Genomic DNA, 21,542 nt, shown 5'->3' with positions numbered 1-21,542 from the left:
ATCTTCACCATGGCTTGTTGCACACGCATGTTTATGAAATACACATTTTCCAGTTCATTGTCAGTAAGTCACCTGAATTATGCATGCAAGGTATTTGTTTAGTATCGCAACATTATTTGGCTATTTTGAACTTACAGGTGTGAAAATAATAACGTTATGATGATGATGAAAAATCACACATTTACGGGAAATTACTGCCCAATCGGCTTAATTAAATGCGTGATTTTTCAACTTTGCCTGCTTTTTGTGTGCGGTTGCTTTCACACTTCAAACCAACCCAGACTACCTCTTCAACAAGGTCTCAGTCGGGTTGTTTTGGTTATGAGCTCTTCAACAAGGTCTCTGTCTGGTTGTTTAGGTTAGGAGCTCCTCAACAAGGTCTCTGTCTAGTTGTTCTGGTGCTGCACCAGAGTGCTGTGTTCACACCGGCCCAAACAAACCATACCAAGAGGGTAAACAAACCAGGGTTAGATTCAACCAAACTAATCAAGGCAGGTGTGAAAGTGCCCTAGCAATTCACCAAATCCATGATAACATTTTACCTTTTTGATCTTTAGGCAAACATTTATTTAGATTTCTCACTTTGATTTGATTTGATTTGAAATCTTTATTTCGAACATGTAAATGAATACAAACAAAATAAATAACTAAACAAAAGCAAAACATAACTCAATTTACATGTTCGAAAAGGAGTAGGAAGAAGTATACACTTATTTAATCCTACCCCTTTTACACTACTCAAATGAGTGTACTAATTTAAAACACAAAAAAAGAATATATATATATATATATATATATGCAAAAAAATATATATATATATATATATATGTAAAACATGAAAAAAAAAATGTAAACACCTGTGAATATCAAGTCCCTTCCTCATCCCTGTACCTCGTGAACATCATTTCCTTATACATCAGTTTGAATTGTCTCATGTTTGGACATTGCTTTAGCACCACATTTAGACTGTTCCACAGTTTCGCTCCACATATTGAGATGCAGTGTCTTCTCATGGTAGTGCGTACATTTAGAACTTTTAAATTGAGTTCTCCCCTCAGATTATAACACTTCCACTTCCAACAGATGGTTGGACTCTATTGTTATTAAATCGGTAACTTAGCACTTAGTCAGTTTCTGTTTACATTCTAAAGTTGGAACACATTCTTTCTTACTCACAAACACACGATGTGACTCAGAAATCGTCTGCCCTCTCCGTCTAGTTTCCATTCATTGAGATCGAACACTCATCATGATTTTCTATTTTTGATTTCAAATGGAAGTGTGTACACACCCTTAAAAATAAAAGGTTCTTATTTAGCCGGGGACACACTGGAACCTCCACTTAGGAAATCACTTAGGAAATCACTAGCCTTTAAAATTTTTAATAAATTAAGTGATTATAAAAAAACATGTAGGCTTCCTTCCTTTTGCAAATGACGGTAATGCCGTGTAATGTTGACCAAAGCACATTTGTGAATATTACTATGGTGTCCAGAAATATAAAAAGAATCAATGACTAATTGTCTCAGATGCCTAAGACCCTGGTGACCAATTAGTGGAAGAATCGACCCAGAGGGGGGAAGCCCCGATTCAGACAACTCACGAACAAAGAAGCCCTTGGAATTCAGGCTGTTTTATTTAAAGCACGAGACACATAGGGAGGAAGCACACTCAGCAGTATTCAACCCCCCCCCCCTCGAACTTTACAGTACACACCTAATATATGTTTTTGTAACACGCAGTGGTGTGGTTTCTCTCAACAAAATAGCAGACAGCTCCTCATAGTAGAAAAGCCCAAACCCCAGAATACTAATTATGCAATTTAGATGTTCAGATAGACACGTCGTCTACAGACATGCCTCCTCGTCAGCCCCCGGAGCCATAATGTTGTGTTGTTTCTTTCTGCTGTAAGTCTCCTCTCTGGCTGTACTCCGTGTGACAACGTCGCTTCAGGAATTACAAGCCAAGTTCAGATTTTCACCCCGACCTCCATGTCCTACCGTTTGTAAAAAATAAAAAAATGGTACGCAGAGTTTTGAATCGGTTTCATGGACCATTGGACCCTATAGTCACAACACTTCTGCCAGTCTGTGAAGGACCCCACACACCTTCACATGACTCATCAAAAAGGTGTTTGGGACTTCCGGTTTGCGATGTTCTGGTGAGCAGCCACATGAAAGAGCTCCCGGTCAATTAATATAAAAAAAAAGGAAGTAAAACAATTTAAAACGAAATAAAAAGTGAAGATTCAAGGACAAAAGAAAGAAGGAAGAATGAACACGAGGACAAATGAAAGAAAAGCAACCCCAGATGAAGTAAATACACCGATGGAAAAGACAACACGAGGCAATGATGCAACAGGTAGAACAAGCTAGCGGTACGCTGAATGTCAGTGCAGAGAAGCTACAGGCTAACATACAAACTAGCTTACAAGCTAACAAAGAGGCTAACCAGGCCACCGCGCAGATTGGATTAGGAGCAATGCGGGGCATACAATGTAACACTGAACAATCCAACGGCGGTGGCCATGAATCGTCGGAGCTATGTAGAAATAAAGAAAACTCAGAAAAAGAAAGGAACCAGGTCCCGACAACGTGCAGGAGGCGGCGAAGGGACACGGCGCGGAGAGGATGGAAGGTGCCGGGAGGGGAAGGAGAGAGGCCTACGCTGACGCAGAGGACGCGCAGGTGGACCAGAACCGAGAGACGAGGACGAGGAGAGGAGGACGGGAGGAGGAAAAGAGGGGACCTGAACCGATTCAAAGCAGATCAACTATGAAGAACGACAAAGGGACACGAGAAAGGGGCATGAAGGGACATGGTGATCCAAGGAAAGATACAAGACAAAATCAACGTGGAAGAACACCCAATACAAACATACACACAGGGGACCTGGGGATGAGAATAGATACAACAGAGGAAAGATAATTGAACAGTTACCCCAAGTAGTATAGAACACCAGAATTTAGAATAATTAACACTATGATTTACAATACACACGTTATAGACAAGCAATTTGAAATGTATTTAAAAAAAGGGAGACGCTGATTAGGAAACATATTGGGGAATAATGCACGATGGACTGGTATGAAGGAACTACAGGATTACACGTGACACACAATACAAATGAACAGGTGTATAAGAAAGACAAATTCAGAACATTGACCGGGAGCTCTGAGGCCGTCCACAGAACGAATGTTGGACTTATATAGTGCACATTTCACCACTAGGGGGGGCCCTCTCACTCGGAGAGCCATTACTCCTCACCCTTCCAACGGGGAACAGAGGGATACGATCCTCTAACACCATGGGAGCGCCAAATGTTGTCTTTTTACTTTGAGTTATGTTAGAATCTGAGTTATGTTAGCAGTTGCTTTAAATGTGCACATGGACATTTGTGAAGGACAATAATAAAAAAATGTTGGACATGAAGAGAGGCTTGGAGAATCTCCATTGGGGGTATCTCATAGGGGGGGGGGGGGGGGGGGGCTTCGTTTCCGCGGTTTGGCCCGGGAGAGTGGGGTCTTGTATGTTGTGGGGTCGTTGTGCGTGGGATGGGGTGCTTGGTGACATGGGAGGTAGCGGGCTTGGCTCAGTGGGGGGGGGGGGGGGGGGGGGGGGAGTACCTTCCCTCTCTCCTGTACTGAACCTGGCCCAATTAAATTCAAGGGACCCGTGTCGCTGAGTGCTCGGCCCCGTGTGGGATGGACCTGGGATGTGGGGGAGCCCTATTTCTGGGGGTGGATGGCGGGAGGGGGGGGGGTCCCTCTTATGGGGGTCTGGGGGGCTGAACGCAGCCATATTCAAGGGGCCCATGTTAGTGCATTGTTGTGTTATGGATGTCATTGTAAGTATTGTCTAAGTGTTGTTTGTCTATAAATGTTATTAAAAATGTAAGTAAAAAAATTTATAAAAAAAAGGTTTTTGGATGATGAGCAAATAGCGTTTCATATCTCTCAGCCTCAGACAGTGGAGCAGAGTGGCCAGCATGTCATCTTGACAACTTGAAAGATCTTCCATTTCAAAGCATTATTGAGTAAAAGCTGAACTATTTAACTAATTATGACCACTTAATAATTGTTTTATACAGTGTGAGAATAACGCATTTGATATCAATGTATGACTTTGCTGCACTCCTCCTCACTCACTTTGTGGAAGATATTGGGCACACCTCACAAACTTGCTCAAATCTTGATTTTAATCCCAAGAGAAACATTGGTACTACAACCATCCTTTTGGATTGTAAACAAAAGCATTGGATTGGCCAAGGAATTTAGATTCTTTATCTTTACATAATTTCTTGATTTTGTCTTTATTGTTTAGGCATACACCGTTCTGACTTTCATACAATTGTTTGGAAGTATGTTAATATAGCATGTGATCATATAGTCTTTTAGTTTGAATCTATTTGAATGTGATGCGTTAATGCGATTTCCCTGCCCTGTAGGTCTTGAGTATCGGCACTGATGATCACCGGATTCCATTTTGATTCACAAGGTCCAGATTCACTTTGATTTCGACTTGATTTCGATATCAATATCGATTTCAATTGGTCTTGATGGCGGTGGTTTCAGGGGGCCAGCATCTGCCATTGTTGTCAAAAGGTGTAATTTGGTGAATAAGATAAGATAAGATATTCCTTTATTGATCCCCTTGGGGAAATTCAGGCATCATAGCAGCATGGGGGAAGGGGGGGGGGGGGTACAGGTAGTAAAAATAGGTCAATATAATTTACTATCTAACTAACTGAAATATATATTATATTTATATTATATGAACCCAGTTTCCATAGTAGTTCAGCAGAAACTGGGCACGAGACTAACTACAGACGTGTGCAGGATCATGGCAGGCTAGAAATAATGTTTTGCAGAAATGATCACACATCTACTGAAAAAAGGCATAGATTAAAAGATTGGTGTTTGGATTTTAAGAAACCGATTGAAATTGAAACGATCATTGAATATTGTTTTCTTTTTCTACATATTATCCCCCGAGCCCTACTGCTGTGGGATATTAATCTCTACTACTATCATGCACTTTGCTACTAAGTAATATTCCTTGCCTATATTATTAATATGCTAATCTGTCTATACTACTATAATGCACTCAAGACTGTAGCACTCAAGTTTCAAAACTGTTTGACGAACATTGTCACTCAACTGAAAGAGTTGTACCCTTCCTGCTGACCTCGTAGGTCTCTTTGGATAAAAGCGTCGGCTAAATGACTTCACGTCAAGTCACTTTTCTGAAGTGTTGCCAAATCTTGACGGATCTTCAGGACGCACTGTTAAGACGGGGGTTTGAATGATGACGTGAAAGCTGTGTTAACACAGTCCTCTCCTCTCTCTCTCTCATTCAGATATAATGGAAATTCCAGAGAGCATCTCCTACTGCAAATCCCTCCAAATCGCAGACTTCAGTGGAAACCCATTAACGAGGTACCCTCTCCCATTGGATTATGTTCATTTTCTCACGTTATGTTGACATGTATTCCTTGCCCTTTGTCCAGGGTTTGAAGTCTTCAGATTAACAATGAATGAATGAATGAATGAATGAATGAATTAATGAATTAATGCATGATCTTTATTGTCATTGTACAGGTACAAAACTAAATTTAAGGTGCAGACGGGTAGTGAAGCACACAACAATAACAATGAGACATGCAACAATACGCACAGTAAACACATTCGGGGGCCATTCGATTTCCCCATCTAGCTATAGCACGGCCAGGTTTTCATTACATAGTTTCACTGTGCGTCACATTGTTTGTAGAGCTAAATCTATATTTTATATTATAGCTATGGATACAATACCATGGTCATTTGACAGTAACTATCTATTCCGTTCAAGATTTTTTTCCTGAATACGTTCACGCGTTATTCCGTGGTGAATAATGTATGAGTATAATTTTCAAATCAAATGCATATGATGGGTATTATGTTTCATCATGAATGCATGAAAGGGGGGGGGGGGTCGTTTCTGATTAATTGATTGCCAATAACGGCATTCGTTATTACCACAACACACACCGATCAGGGGGATGGGTATGAAAACCATGCACGATCAAGCTGAAATTGACGTCAGATTGTCCTTACCTGTGGTCGGTGGTATTCCAAAAATAATATTCCAATTATTTGATCGCCATCTGGTCCATCCTATGCCCATCTGGTCCACGACATATCCCACCACAACATATGGATTGGGGGTCCCAAAAACTATTCAATGTGATCGAGTGAATCCCTAGGTTTCCCATTACTAGAAAAGTCTGTCCGGAGACATTGAGTGTTACACCCGGTCTGGAACAGGGTTTACTGCACTCTCGATACTGCCTACTAGCAGGATCTGGCCGGTAGTGCACCTTCGGAGTCCCAGTATGCCTTTTAACGGCAACATACAGGTCTCTGACATTGAATAGGATATTAAAATCGAGCCGTTGTCTGTTGGCGCCCAATAACGTATATACGTGAATGGCCCCGAAAGTGTTAAGGGGATAATAGTATAAAAACAGATCATATAAAAACAATTTGAAAAAATGATTCCTGTGCAATATATTGCAGTGCAAATACTATTTGCCTATATACTATAAGCCTAAAAACAAGCTGTTCAGAATTGCTGATCCCTCTACACTGTGTCGCGATGGATTGCATTTGCTTTGATTAATCAAGTGGCTGTGCTTTTTGGAGCCAAGAGCCACTGCTTACCTAATGTCCAGTTTGTAAATGCTTTTCACTCCTGGGTGTGGTGTAGCCAGGCAGGGAAGAAAATGATGTAGATAAAAAAATAAATAAAAAATTGAGATACAGATTGCAATAGGTATCATTTCATTGAGCTGTAATTAAAAGAAACTAGTCTAAATCTAGTTTCCTCCCTGTTCCCACATAAAGCTCAGAGTGGGAACCGGGTGGAAGGGAATCCCTCCTGAGCATTATGTAACATGTGAATTAGGGGTGGGGGAAAAAATGGATACGTAGTAGTATCGCGATACTTTGCGTGGCGATACTGTATCGATACAGGGACGCCAAGTATCGATATTTAATTATTCATAAAAAGATTATTTTTTTCTTTTTGTATAAGGAAGTTGCATTGTTCATTTCAATACCTGTAATAGTACAGTAGTCCACACACACACACACACACACACACACACACACACACACACACACACACACACACACACACACACACACACACACACACACGTGTGTGCATTCAGTTAAGTTGGAATATGACTGTAATACAAACAGTTCAGTTTGTCAGGTACATGCAACACAGATTACAGTGTTTACATTCGTCTGCTTGAGAAAATACCATGTTCTGCAATAAAAATTATTGAAGTGAGATGAACAGACTGAACTTTATTTTATTAGATAAAACATGTTGACAAAGTTTTACTTTGCAGTTGAAAAAAGGTATTTTTTATTTTTTTTTGCAATACTCAGCGTATCGTGACGCAAGTATCGCGATAGTATCGTATCGTGAGGTCTCTGGCGATTCCCACCCCTACCGTAAACACATTCACAGTCATTTCACAGCGAGGCAGATGGGGTCCAAACTAAGTTCTAATCTAGCAACATTGTGATGTAATTTGTATATAAACAAATACTGTACCAATGATTATTGCACCTCTCTGCAAGAGAAGATCAACCAACCATATCATACAGGAGACAATAGTGAGTATCATACTGTACCGGTCACCTGTAATCAATCTTGAGGGCAGAGTGATGGATCGAGTTAAGTACTTTAAGAGTGAAAGCAGAAGCATGCCTATAAATTACACCACCATAGTCTAAAACTGATAAGAAAACTGTGTCAACTATCCTTTTCCTACTATTCAAAGAAAAGTGTGTTCCGTTTCTATATACAAGAAGGCAATTTTCTGTCACAGCTAGCTGGCAAGGTTTTCTATAATGGCATTTAAATGTAAATGTCTCATCGAGCCAGATGCCAAAATGTTTATACTCAGTGACTCTTTCAATGCTAGAACCACTCACAATGGATACATGCAAACCACTAAATGCAATATAGTTCTTGCTAGTAAACGGCATGAACAATTTTTTTTCTTTAATTTTAAGATTAACAATCACTTGCTGAACGGCATTAAATGAAGATTGCAAGTCCTCAACAATGGCCAGTTGTACAGAGTCGGCAACACGATACACAATAGTGTTGTCGGCATGAAGATGAGCTTGACAACCATTCAAACAGACAATATCATTGATATAAATAGTGAAGGGGATGGGCCCCAAAATGTAACCTTGTGGCACACCTTTTGTTATTGACAAAAAGTCAGACTTGGCATTTCTTGACTTATAGTGTGATTTTCTCCAGACCTCTCTTGGCAGAGCCAGATGTAATAGCAACTCCTTCCCTATCCTCCCTCAACTCCAACTCACACATCAGACCAAAACAAAAAATTTAAACAAAATGCAATACCAAGCAGAGTGCCTTTGCCTAGAGGTCACTGTTTGATGAATTGCAGAATCTACCACTAATGCATGCTATTCCTTTAGTGTAGGATTAGTCCAGTCAGTATTTGTGAACACAAAATTTGGCATTCTTCCAAAGCAACCAGAGAGCTAAGTAAGAACTGAACAAGTTAAACTTGTGAGACAAGCTCGGCTGATTGTAGGTTTCGGTCTGCACAGGGGACCACAGTGCTGGCAACCAAATGTGACAGAGGAGAGGAGGGGTCCATTGTTGGGATAAATTCAAACTATTTCTAAAACAACATGATGTAAAGATGACGGTAATGTAATTATTGCAACGTGGGCGCTCCTCCCCTTGGCTGGGAGCCAACACGGTATACACTCGGAGACAGTTGTGACGCTGAATTCCTCTTGCACACACAGGTTTCAATGCACTGGAATATCTTCAACTGAATCCAAAACGTCAACATAAAATCGTTAGTCCATAATAGCACATAGCACAGGAGCTCTCACACTCTCGCCTGTGTGTGGAACGCGAGCTGCAGACCCGGGGTCAGTGTGAAATAGATTAGGGAGATTAATCTCAGACCAGCTGCACCTGTGTGCTAATTAACCCTCCCCCACTGCTGCTCAATGTTCTGAGTATACGGGTACATTTTCTGTACTTGGTACTAGGGCTGTCTTAAATACTTCGAAGCTTCGAAGCTTCGTTCGATGGGCATGGGCTTCGAATATGAAAAAAAAATGCGATTATGTAAAAAAAAATATATATATATATATGAATTTTCTTTTTATATATTTTTTTTGCTAAATCAACTCTGCCTCTCTCTGTTAACTACAACAAGCAATGCTGTTTGTTATTTAAGATGAGGTCGGACTCTGCACTGACAGATTTGTGTTCATTGTGCTGCTTTTATAAAGCCTCAAATGACGGCTTACAATATTTCATGGAAGCAAAGTGTTTAGTTTGTCTAAGATTTAAAAGGGTTTAAACTTTACAGCACTGACCAAGTTGAACACAGTGCTGTACAAGTCCCACAACATAAAAAAAAATTATAATAATATATATATATATATATATATATATATATTCTTTTTTTATAATTTTTTTTGAAGCTTCGAATTAAAATAGAATCTCGGCCCCGAAGCTTCGAATTCCAAAAAAAATCGAAGGTCAGCCCTACTTGGTACAGTTATCAATATCAGTTTATTTGTTTGTTTTTCACAGAAATTAAAACTAACATTTTATCACATACATTTGAAAAGGTTCCTATCATCCTTAATTAAACGTAGCTATAGTATTCTATACAGTAGCAGGCAGCCCATGTGAGGTGATTTCTGCAGGTAGATGACATTTCCCTAGCAATTAATCTAAAAGGAAACTCCCAAATTGTCCCAAATTAAATCATGAAGCAGTTTATTGGGAGTCTGTTTTGCGTTAGCAATAAACATACTTCTATGTATTTATCTATTTGTTGAGTTATAATTTATTTGTTATCACAGTTGATTTGGACACGATACATAATGATTCCTACACAGCTCTGAAAATGTATTGAAAATTAATGAGATAGTGTTGTAATGTGGTAAACTGGAAAATAATAGAGAAATGTGGCTCTTCCGTTCTAATACACATAGACATAATTACCATAATTCCTCTAATAGTAACCGGTATTCAATAAAAAACCGGGTCTCTATTAATGACCGGGTGCGCTGTTGAGCTAAGCAATTATAAGCCGGCCTCCTAATACAAGCCGGGTTTCATGTATATTAGAGGAATTACGGTATTTCCCTCAACGGATTTACCATAGGCAATATATTTAGTTATTGTTGTTATATGCTGGCCTGGCTGTGCAGTAAATACCATATAATGGTATGGTGTTAATGTTTACCAAGAGAGTAAGCCTACCTCAGAATTGTATGAAACGAAGTTATTATTATTATTATTATTATTATTATTATTATTATTATTATTATTATTATTATTATTATTATTATTATTATTATTATTATTATTATTATTATTATTATTATTATTATTATTATTATTATTATTATTATACCAGTATTGTGATTGCACTATTTTACTTTATTTAACTTTTTTTGACCACCTGTAATTGCACTGTTTACTACCGTATTTCATACAGTACTTGGTTTCACTAAATGAACCCAGTACATTTTACTGGGTTCAAACTGACACAATGTTGATTTATTCATTATGATCTGTTTGAAAATTAGAAATATAGGCCTCTCTCTTATACATGCCTCCTCCTAATACAAGCCTGGTATCCGCTACAGTTGAAACAAATACAAGCCGGGGTTACTATTAGAGGAATTATGGTACACATGTTATGTCGTTGTGGGCCCACGTTTGTTTCACATATTGTCATATTCATCTTGAACCTACATACATAGAAAAATCTTCAAATACAGTTAAAATCTGGAAAACGTATGGAGAATCTAAATGGACAGCCTGCCGATCTGAATGAAGGTGTCCTTTTATTGAGTGGTCCCTTGTAATTCTTATCTGATTTAGCCGTCTCTTCTTGTTTTTCCAGATTGCCTGAGAGCTTCCCAGAGCTACGGAATTTAACATGCCTTTCCATCAATGACATTTCATTGCAGGTCCTTCCAGATAACATTGGAAAGTAAGTGATTCCATCCTTTCGTCATATTTTCTTTGGCATATTGTGTAGATCGAGACATATCGGCAAACTATGGGATGTCTCATTTTTACAGGTTAAATCTGAACACTTTTTTGTTCACTATGTTCCAACACATTCACTATGTTCCAACATGTTCACTATGTTCCAACACATTCACTATGTTCCAACACATTCACTATGTTCCAACACATTCACTATGTTCCAACACATTCACTATGTTCCAACATGTTCACTATGTTCCAACTTTATCACAACACTATAGATTCAATCAAATGGTCCACAACACATTGTAGAATCTAACTGTGTACCATGTTGTCGCAGTAACTCGAGCCACGCGTGATGTCTCTTGTTTCTTCTATTGTCTGATCAGCGTACTTCAATTTGTTCTGAACCAGAATGCTATATTGTACACAGTAATGCATGCAATCACTGTACTGTATACGGCAGTGGCGGACTCATGCTGTTTGAAGGGCAGGGGCGAAAAGAAAAAAAGGGCACCTACTGCACAACATGGGACCCCATCAGTGAGCAAAAAGCTATGATGCGTCATTTATGGTGACATAGTCTTCCATCCTTGATTAACACATTCAGGGCCATTGGGGCCCGTCTAATCCCACTCTTATGAGGCCAGCTTTTCATTACAAGTTTTCACTGTGCGTGAGGTTGTTTGTAGAGCTAAATCTATATTTTATATTATTGCTGTGTGTCCATTGTCATTGTCAATTGACAGTATAAACCTTCCCTTCAATATGCCATAAAGAAATAATTTTTTCATCAATACGTTCCCATTTTATAGCGTCGTGAATATGAACTACATATATCGCAATGTTCTGGGGTAATTCCTGCAAAGCTAGTTATAGGGCGCTAAGCTAATAACGTTAAATCGATTGGCGTTTCGGCCCTACACAAGCTAGAGTTAAAAATCAAAATGCATATGATCGGTATCATGGTCCACCATGAATGCATGAAAGGGGGGGGGGCGGGGGAAGTTGTTTCTGATTATTGATTACCAATAACGGCATTCGTTATTGCAACATCATACGCTGACCGGGTGGATGGCTATGAGAACAAGGCCCGATCATGGCCGGTTGGATTGCAAAAAGAATTTCCCAGTTATTTGATCGCCATCTGGTAGATCGATATGTCCATTGGCTTATTATTGGCCAATTACTTATTGGCTATAAGTATAAAGTATAAGGCTGATGCTATATTCCTTTACTGCATACTGAATTCGGCGTCGCAAAAAGTATTCCAGGCGATCTGGTGAAGCCATAGCTTCAGGCTAACAGAAAAGCTAACCCGGAATGAAAAAAAAGTGACACCCGGTCTGCAACAGGGGAAACTGCATTATCGAGACGGCGCCAATACCAGGATCTGGCCGGTACTGCACTTTCGGAGTCCCGATATGCCGTTTCCAGCCAAAATACAGCTCCGTGACATGGAGTAGGATATTAAAATGGAATAAAAGCAAAACCGAGTGGCAACACGTATTTATACGTGGTTGGCCAGGAATGTGTTAAGATTAACATTAGAATAACATGGACAATCCAGATTAATAGTATAACCACACCTCTATGATAAAAACACACGGGGAACAATACACCTTTCAAATGTTTATTTTCACCTCATTGGTGTTTGAAAAGTGGATTTATGGGCGCCCTTGTGGCGCACCGCATAGTGCCTCGCACACCTACGCGGCCGTCCTGGGTTCGCCTCCCGCTCCCGGGCTCATTTGTCACCTGTCCTCCCCACATCTTCTCCCGTTCTCCCTCGCCTCTGTCGGTCTTGTATGGCCAAAAAATGAAGCTGCAAAAAAGAATTTATCACAGTGTTTGAAACTTAGATTTATCATGGTGTTTGAAAAGTAAATTATCATGGCGTTTGAAGGCCGCCCTAAACCATTGCTGCTGTGGTACATTTCTCAATGTAAAGATATCAGTGAGGAATATAAATATTTGGGAAACAGCATTTTAATATGGTCTGTAGCCTTCAATGTTATAATTGTATTATAAAATAATATGTCATACTGTAGCACTACCACCACTAGCCCTCTTGCCTTGATTGGAATAAAAAGGGTCTATGGTTGGTCAATTTAAATGTTTAAGACACATTTAAATGTTTCTGTCCAAAATAAGCATTATTGTGACCATGTTACCACCAAATTCTCAGTTATAATCCAAACTATGGCTCTGTGAGACAAGCTTGTACACGTAGCTAGTAGTGAGGACTTACAAATGCATACCTGTATCCTTATCTCCTCCCTTAGTATTGTTGCTTTGGACCCAATTTTTTAAAGAGAAGCATTTTTCAGATGCTTTTTAATATTCTTCTGATTTCTTTCTCTCTTGGCATTCTGTAATCACAGAATATAGGCCCATGCTAAACCCACTTTTAAGTTTACTACCACTCTTAAATTTACTTTAAAAAGCAATTCACACTGAACTTTAAAGTGCTATGGGTAGGATATTTTGTGCAAATAATCCTAAAATAATGTGTACACTTTATTTCTAAATTGAGAACACAGGTTAGCATATAATCAGCTAAGCAAGGTACCTGTTTAGTTAGCTAGCTACAGTAGTAATACAGCTAGCCTAGGCTAAAACATACTGCCATCAATAAAAGCACTTGCAGTGTACATACATTAGTTTTTAGTAATGCATAATTGGTAAAACAAACTAAATCTTTGCAACTTCAAAGAAAGCTTGCTGTATTACCTACCTCACACACAGCAGTAGGATGCAGGGTTACAGCTCGGACTGCATTAAGCCCTCTGGCATCTGAACATTCAAGAGGGGATGTGTCTAAAACTGAAAACTTGACGGGGCTGCTCAGAGTTGTAGCTAACACTTTTGCGTGACATTATTTAACCGTCAGGGCACATGGTCAAGTTTAGACCATTGGAAGGGCACCAATGGGCACGTCCTCTAATTTTCGCCACTCAAAAGGGCATTTTAGCGTGATGGTTTCAACTGTGGGGGCACATGGTCAAATTTAGACCATTGGATGAATGAATGAAAACTTTATTTAACAGATTGCAGAATGGGTACAATACAGTACGGCTCAATACACACAATTGTTAAGGGGGATGCAGACCAGAGAAAGACGTTTGTCTTGTTTACATCAGGGTCCCCCATTTTCAATTCATGTTGATATTTATGACATACACAACATACATGACATTTATGGCATAGGGACATACAGGTATTTAGTACTGATACATTTGTGACATATACGGTATTCAAATACCCATAGATCCTGACAGAGTATATACATATGATGGGGAGGGGACTGTACATTAGGAGGGGGTGGGTGGGTGGGAGAGAAATATACATACGGCGGGGAGAGAATATATACATGCGGTGGGGAGGAGACTGTCTATTAGGAGGGGGTGGGGGTGGGGGGTTTGGACATTTACGGCGGCCAGTTTCGAATTGCAGCCTCCCGTAGGTGCTCTTTAAGAGCGGTTTTGAATGTGGGTAGGGATTCACATTCCTTTACAGCTGTGGGTAGGGCGTTCCACATTGATGTGGCATAATTGCGAAACGTGTTTAGTCCCTTGTTTGAGCCGAATCTGGGTTTAACATGATTTGTTGTGTAGTGGTTGTGGTATTCACTGACCTTTGGGAAGTATTTTGACATGTACATGGGTACCTTAGTCCGTCGTATAGTATATCTTGTAGACCAGGCGAATTTTGAATGGTTTCTGCTCAAGTGGGACAACAGGAGCACGGTTGATGTTTGTTTACCTCCTTTACAGTCTCTTCCCCCCCCCCCCCTGCGATCATATTAATTTCCTGTGTAATTTCCTCCGGCTTGTCGTCCTCCCCAGACGTTTTGGCTCGGTAGCAGAATGTGTGCCCTCTCTCTCCCCCTTCAACTAAAGACATACTTATCAGATTGCTCAGGATGGGAGGAGGAGGATCAGGCGTCGTCCTCCTGTCTTGATCGGCGTGGGTCTGTGATCATCAAAGCGTTTCCCTCTCAAATATGCAAGGCTTGCTCTGAGACGTCTAAACGGATCGGGTAATAATAACTAGCTAGCCGGTTCTGAGTGAGCATCTAGCGGCATTAAAACAAACATCTGAATGAATAACATTTTTTTTTATTTTTTTATTTCAACCTTTATTTAAAATCCTAAACATCTGAGGTTTCCCTCATTTACAGAAACGACGATTGTACAGTACATAATAAAAACAATATTCACAGAAATTTAAACACCAGAGTAAAAGAATTAAAAATGTTTAAAAATAATTTTAAAATATCAACTAAAACAGTTACAGGTAGTCACACAATGGTCTGAAATCATACATTTAAACATTCCAAGGGAAGGGAGAACCTCCAATTTTAGCGTGAGTTGAAGGACATTCCATGAGTTAGAGGCATCAAAGGAACATTTTGTAGAGACAATTGCGGTCGGAGCACTATAACCTAAAGGTAGAGTCTGTAATGTTGTAAAACAGCGCCATCTAGGCAAAAGAGCCCCACTTGGTATTGCACTTTGTTTATCCTTTTTGTTTTGGCCCGGTGTGTGGCAGGCAAGGAGTTGAGTAAGTTATTATACTGTGAATTATTTCTCCAGACCTATCTTGGCAGAGCCTAGAGCAGCCAGCAATAGCAACCCCTCCTCCCCTATCCTCACTGACTCGACTCCAACCCATAGGTGTAGTTTTATATAGGGACGCTATAGGGGGACATGTCCCTACCGCCTGTTATTTTTCTACAACGGAGTTCGGCGATTTGCGAATCTGATTGGCCAGTGTCATTTCTGGTCATGTGACATGCACGCCCAATCCTGGGACCGCAAGTTTCTACACGGGTTAGGCTTAGGCGCTCGTTCGAAGTCGGTTAAGGTTAGAGTTTGTCTTAGAGCATGGCGATAGAACGCCTGCCCTGATTCCGACGGTTAAGCTTAGGCAATCTTTCGAAGTTGGTTTAGGTTAGAGTTTGTCTTAGAGCATGGCGATAGAACGCCAGGTGCTTTGCAGGCTGTTCGACGCGGAAATGGGCAAAGACACAGCTCGTCACGCTATTGGGGCGCACATGTCACATGACCAGAAACGTCAGTGGCCAATCGGATTCGCAAATCGCCGAATTCCGTTGTAGAAAATATAGACGCGTCCCTACCAAAGCCACAGAAACAGAAATGGGTCCTACCAAGAAAATGGCAAAAACGTTTGCATTATATAATTCACAACATTGCGGTCTTATATCCGTTGTGAAAGTGTAGGTTGACGCCTGCATCAAGATCAGTAGGCTCTCCTATTATCTGCAGTATCCAATCAACAACCTGGACTTCCCTCCCTCCCTCCCTCCTCCCTCCCTCCCTCCCTCCCTCCCTCCCTCCCTCCCTCCCTCCCTCCCTCCCTCCCTCCCTCTCTCTCCCTCCCTCCCTCCTTCCCTCCCTCCCTCCCTCCCTCCCTCCCTCCCTCCCTCCCTCCCTCCCTCTCTCTCTCTCCCTCCCTCCCTCCCTCCCTCTGCCAGTGACTGCCACACAGGCTCTGTCTCAGCCGCCCACTCTTTGGTAAAGTTACTCAGAGGAAATTCTGATTAGCGGGAAAAATAAGTTGGACGTTTTGGATCGATCTGTAATGCGGCAAGTGCACATTCATCAGGATATTCAAATCAAGTTGGGCCTTAACCATAAAATAATGTATAATAGGGTCCCCTCATATCTCTCAAATTATTTTATGTGCTTTAGGGGCACCCACTCCTATGCAACAACGAGGGGCAGTTTAACTGATATCAAACTGTGCATTTTTAGTAGCTCAATGGGGGAAAATACCTTTCGGTACTCTGCAGCCTATGAGTGGAACAAACTGCCAGTGTCCATAAAAATTATTGTCTCAGAAGGAATTTTTAAAAAAGAGATGAAGAAATGGCTTAGTCGCGTATGATGATGATATATGGGGGTGTGCTGTAGACTTTGTGTTTGTTTGTGTTATTGCGTTTATTTTGTATTGTATTTATATGTCTTATTTGTGCACGGTGGATACTAGTCATCTTGTCCATTGTGAGGACCACAATGGAAATAAACCGTAAGGTTTTATTGTGTTTTAATCCTCGACGATTTTAGATTATTATGTGATGGCTGTACATGTGTGTGTACCGGTATTGTATGTCATTTTGATTGTCAAATAAATTCAATCAATCAATCAATCAATCATCTGATCGCTCTTTATCGCTCAAAGAAAGAAATTCAGCTTCATGCGCACTTTGTACTCTCACATATTAAGTGTCTCTACCTAAGCTCAAATTGAACACACGCCCCCTGCTCTAACAACCCACACATCATCAGACCCAAGCAGAACATGTAAAGACAGTGGAATACCAGAGGTCGCCTAGAGGTCGCCGCTGCTTGACGGGATTACAGATTATACCTTTTAAGGAAAATTGACGAGGGGGGAAACCGCCACAGACTCGGTGGAAACACAATGACGGAGACCTAGAGCTCTGATCTCAGCCCTCTCCTACTTTGTCAATAGACATTTTACCAATACACAGGATATATGGTGTAATTATCCCTAGAGTGGGCCGCTGCCCACTCCAAAACATACGTAGACGACCAATGTTCTGCGTGGGTGGTGGTGGTTGTGCCGCTCAACAACAACAGCCAGCACCACCAGCCAGCTCCCCCAGCACTGAGGCATGATTTCAGGCTTTCAGACTTTCCCCCCATCGGTACATTTTGACATGTTACCGGCGTCGTATATATCGTTATGATAATAATGCGTGCAGGATTTCCCAATCTTTTTTCGACCAGTGACACCATATTAAGGTCAGCGTGTGCAGTGCACGTCGTACAACTGCGGGTGCATAAACGTTTTTCGCCTCCGGGGGGAGACGGGGGGTGCAGCCGCTCTCGTGGTCGTGGGGCTGATCAATGATCAATGACGACTCTCGTCGAGGCTGGAGAGGCTGCCTGGCTTTTCACAGCTCGGGCCTCTGTGCTGCAAAAAAAGCCATTGCAGCTATTTTGTTACTTTAAAATTAGGGATGTCCGATATTATCGGCCTACCGATATTATCGGCCGATATCGGCATTAAAATGTGATATCGGAAAATATCTGTATCTGTTTTCCAAAACAATTTATTATTTTTTTTTATACATTTCTATAACCCTTATTTACCCAGGCAAGCAAGTAAGAACTAATTCTGATTTTATTTATTGTCAAAAGTATACATAATGTTGTGTTAATTCCACAACAAGAGATATGTAATGTTAATTACCTGAAATTTTCCATTTTGGGGGGGGGGGAAACCCTGCATATATCGGTATCGGTTGATATCGGTATCGGAAATTAAGAGTTGGACAATATCGGTATATCGGTATCGGTAAAAAAGCCAATATCGAGCATCCCTATTTAAAATATATATATATATATATTTGTATCTACTTTTTCCTCCCCATTTTCTATTTTTCTCCCATCCCAATTTCATATTTTCCAATTCTTCCCTCCCCTGTCTTGAACGTTGCTAGACTATGCCTCCCACTGGTGGGTTGTAGTGAGGATAGAAGCCTTGCATCACGTGTCCCCTCCGGTACACGAGAAGGAGGCAGCCTGTCGCATCTTTTCACCGCAGCAGCTCGAACTCTCAGTGGCGAAGCGAGGAGTAACGCGTGGGAGGCTCACGCTGCCCCCGCTACTTCCTGCTTCCGTCCGTCGCACCGGCTTTCCCACCCTCTAACACTTGCCAATTGTGTTAGTATGAACGACCGGCCAAGCCGGTAGCAACGCAGAGAACTGGGCTCGAACCCAGCGTCTCCTGCGTCAGAGGCGAGCGCCTTGCCCACTTTATGCGCCAATCAGCCGCCCACTTTAAAATATTTTTTAAATGTGATCGCGATCATTTAGTTTGAGTGGGGATTTGTTCTAGGCGATTTGTTTTTGTGTTCACAACTCCGGAGGCTTTTAGAAGCTCCGATAAACAGGCATGTTATGTCTGTTTTAATGACGCAAGAAAAAGCTGATCGTGGCCGTAATCTAGCCGGGTTATCATCAGGGGCTATTATGTGCTTTAAAATATCAACAGTATGCATCATGTTTCCACACATTTTGCTCAATACTTTCACAACATGTGGTGTGTAATTGCGCTTTCTTTCCGTGTTATTATGAGTAATTATCTCAGTTATAATAATCTCTAAGGTTATTATATGGATACTGATAATTATACATTATGTACAGAATCTGAACAGTATTCTGTTTTGACGTGTGCCACATTGCCATAAATCGGGGATTATTGCTCAACCTGAGGCGGGTAAATGCAACAGATGTCGGATCAGTGTCTCGTGGAAATTATTTGATCAGATGGGATTTTCTCTCCCTCGCTCCTTCAATGCTAAATAGGTCTCGATTATTGACTTGTATGTAATACTTTATTGGACTTGATCCACTCATTACTAGGCTTAATGTTGATCTGATGCTTTCCATGTTTGATCTGTTTAATGGGACAGAGGGTAGTTCCACCGTCCTGTACGGCTTCTCTTTAATTATTTATAAAAAAATAATAAATTATTATTATTCTTTGTACATTAGACTTCGAGTAAAATTGTGTTCTGTAATCTTCTTTAATCTTCAGGGAAATGGGGACCCCAAAAACTAAATAAACTTTGATAAGATTCCTGGAGATCTTTGTTTGTTGAGAAAATATCACTAGCTCTGTCGTCCTTGTTGAGACTGGTGTATCTCAATGTTGTCGATCTTGGGTACTGGCTAACATGTTTTCAGGAATGGGTAAGCAATGGTATTGTGCCGCCCTCATGGACTGCTTAAATTAAAATTGTAGGCTATATTAACTATTTAATCTCCCCTGAACCCTGTGCTAGGTTCAATAATGCAATTACTGTATGAGTCAGTGTAAAGATATCAAATTCACCATGCTAGCTCATTTATAATTATAAGACGGAGATGAGTCAGTGTAAATAAATCAATATATCAGCTGCTGTTTTGATAGGGTTAGGGTCTTTACTCTTGGCTACATTTCAAGAAGAAACGCAACATTAATTAATACGGACTGTATTGATCTATTTATGACGTGAAATTGATTGAAACCTTTATTTATACTCAGGTGAGCTCTGAGGTGAGGCCACCTCATTTACAGAACTGAGTGTACAACAAGATAAAACAACAAAACAATGTGCAGTGCAATCAGTTAAAAACAACATGAATCATATAGAAATTAAATCGGACATTTAAATTCCGTAAGGGAAGGAAGAACTTCCAACTTTAACTATTATCTTTTTCCCCCCTCCTTTTTCCGATATTTCTCCCATCCCACTGTTAGTCGTTATGCCAATTCCCAATCCCCTTCCTGGTTGTTGCGCACCCCCCCCTACTGTTGGTCCGGGAGGCCGGAGACTGTCACATGCTTTCCTCCGACCTGCCGGCAGCCAGCCTGGCAGCGCAGATTCTCACCGGGAGAGTGTAACGTGTGGAAGGTCACACTACCTTTCTCCAGATCCTACCCTCGTTGTGCAGGCGCCCCGACCGAACTGTAGGGGTCGCTGTCCACAACGCCCAGGACCCACCCACGGCTTCCCTCCCCCTAACTCAGCAATGCTGACTCTCCGGGAGTCGAGACCGCAGCAACTTTAACTTTGATTGAATGTCATTCCAGGACATTGGGGCTGCATAGGAAAATGCTGTCCTGCCGAGTCCTGTACTAGTCCGTGGTATGAATCTTGTACCTGACCGATCGGGCTTAAGGGGTTAAGTAATATAATTACTAGGGATGTCCGATATTATCGGCCGATATTGGCATTAAAATGTAATAATCTTTTTTTACATTTATTTAACCTTTATTTACCCAGGCAAGCAAGCAAGAACAAATTCTTATTTTATTTATTGTGAAAAGTATGCATAATGTTGTGTTTTTGGGGGGGGGGGGGGGGGGGGGGGAACCCAGCAATGCATATATCGGTATCTGTTGATATCGGTATCGGAAATTAAGAGTTGGACAATATCGGTATATCGGTATATCGGTAAAAAAGCCAATATCGAGCATCCCATATAATTACACTGTATATTTGCTTACGTGTTCGTGTATCTGAGGAAGTGCACACACTTTTAAGGGAACCTTGAGTTCCCTTGACTGGTTTTTATTTCTTCTTCGCATACTACTCTTTAACCGTTTCTAGACATTCTCTCTCACTCCAGTGTAGGGAAGGATTTCCTCTGAAGTAACGGTGCTTCTGCTTGAGTTAAATATTTAAATGCGCCTCCCACTCCTGCCTTTTCTTGAGTTTGTAAGTCACACATTTGCAGCCAGCACCATGTACACTGTACGGCTCTCGCTCGTAGTGATTTGTAGTAGTACTTCAATGTGACAAATCCTATCTCCGCGAGAAGACGGATGTTTTTCGACACTCTCCACCCCGTGGTACAGCCGCCTCTACCCACCCCATGCTTAGGGACACATGTTTGTTTGCCATATCTGTCTTACATAATAACACAGAGG

The 21,542-nt window shown here is 40.9% G+C and overlaps 1 protein-coding gene across 1 annotated transcript in view; it reads left to right on the top strand.

Moving 5' to 3' along the window:
* The window catches only part of LOC311234792 (uncharacterized protein), an 84,997-nt gene that overhangs the window by 21,631 nt on the left and 41,824 nt on the right, over window positions 1-21,542 (top strand). Inside the window, exons 3-4 of the mRNA XM_084322036.1 lie at window positions 5,359-5,437; window positions 10,981-11,070. Of these exons, the coding sequence (XP_084178162.1) occupies window positions 5,359-5,437; window positions 10,981-11,070 (169 nt within the window). The remainder of the gene's footprint in view (window positions 1-5,358; window positions 5,438-10,980; window positions 11,071-21,542) is intronic.

The sequence above is a fragment of the Notolepis coatsorum genome (genome assembly GCF_963971535.1).
Source record: "Notolepis coatsorum genome assembly, chromosome: 9".
In the NCBI taxonomy this organism is placed as follows: Eukaryota; Metazoa; Chordata; class Actinopteri; order Aulopiformes; family Paralepididae; genus Notolepis; species Notolepis coatsorum.
This window is presented reverse-complemented; position numbering and strand designations above follow the sequence as displayed.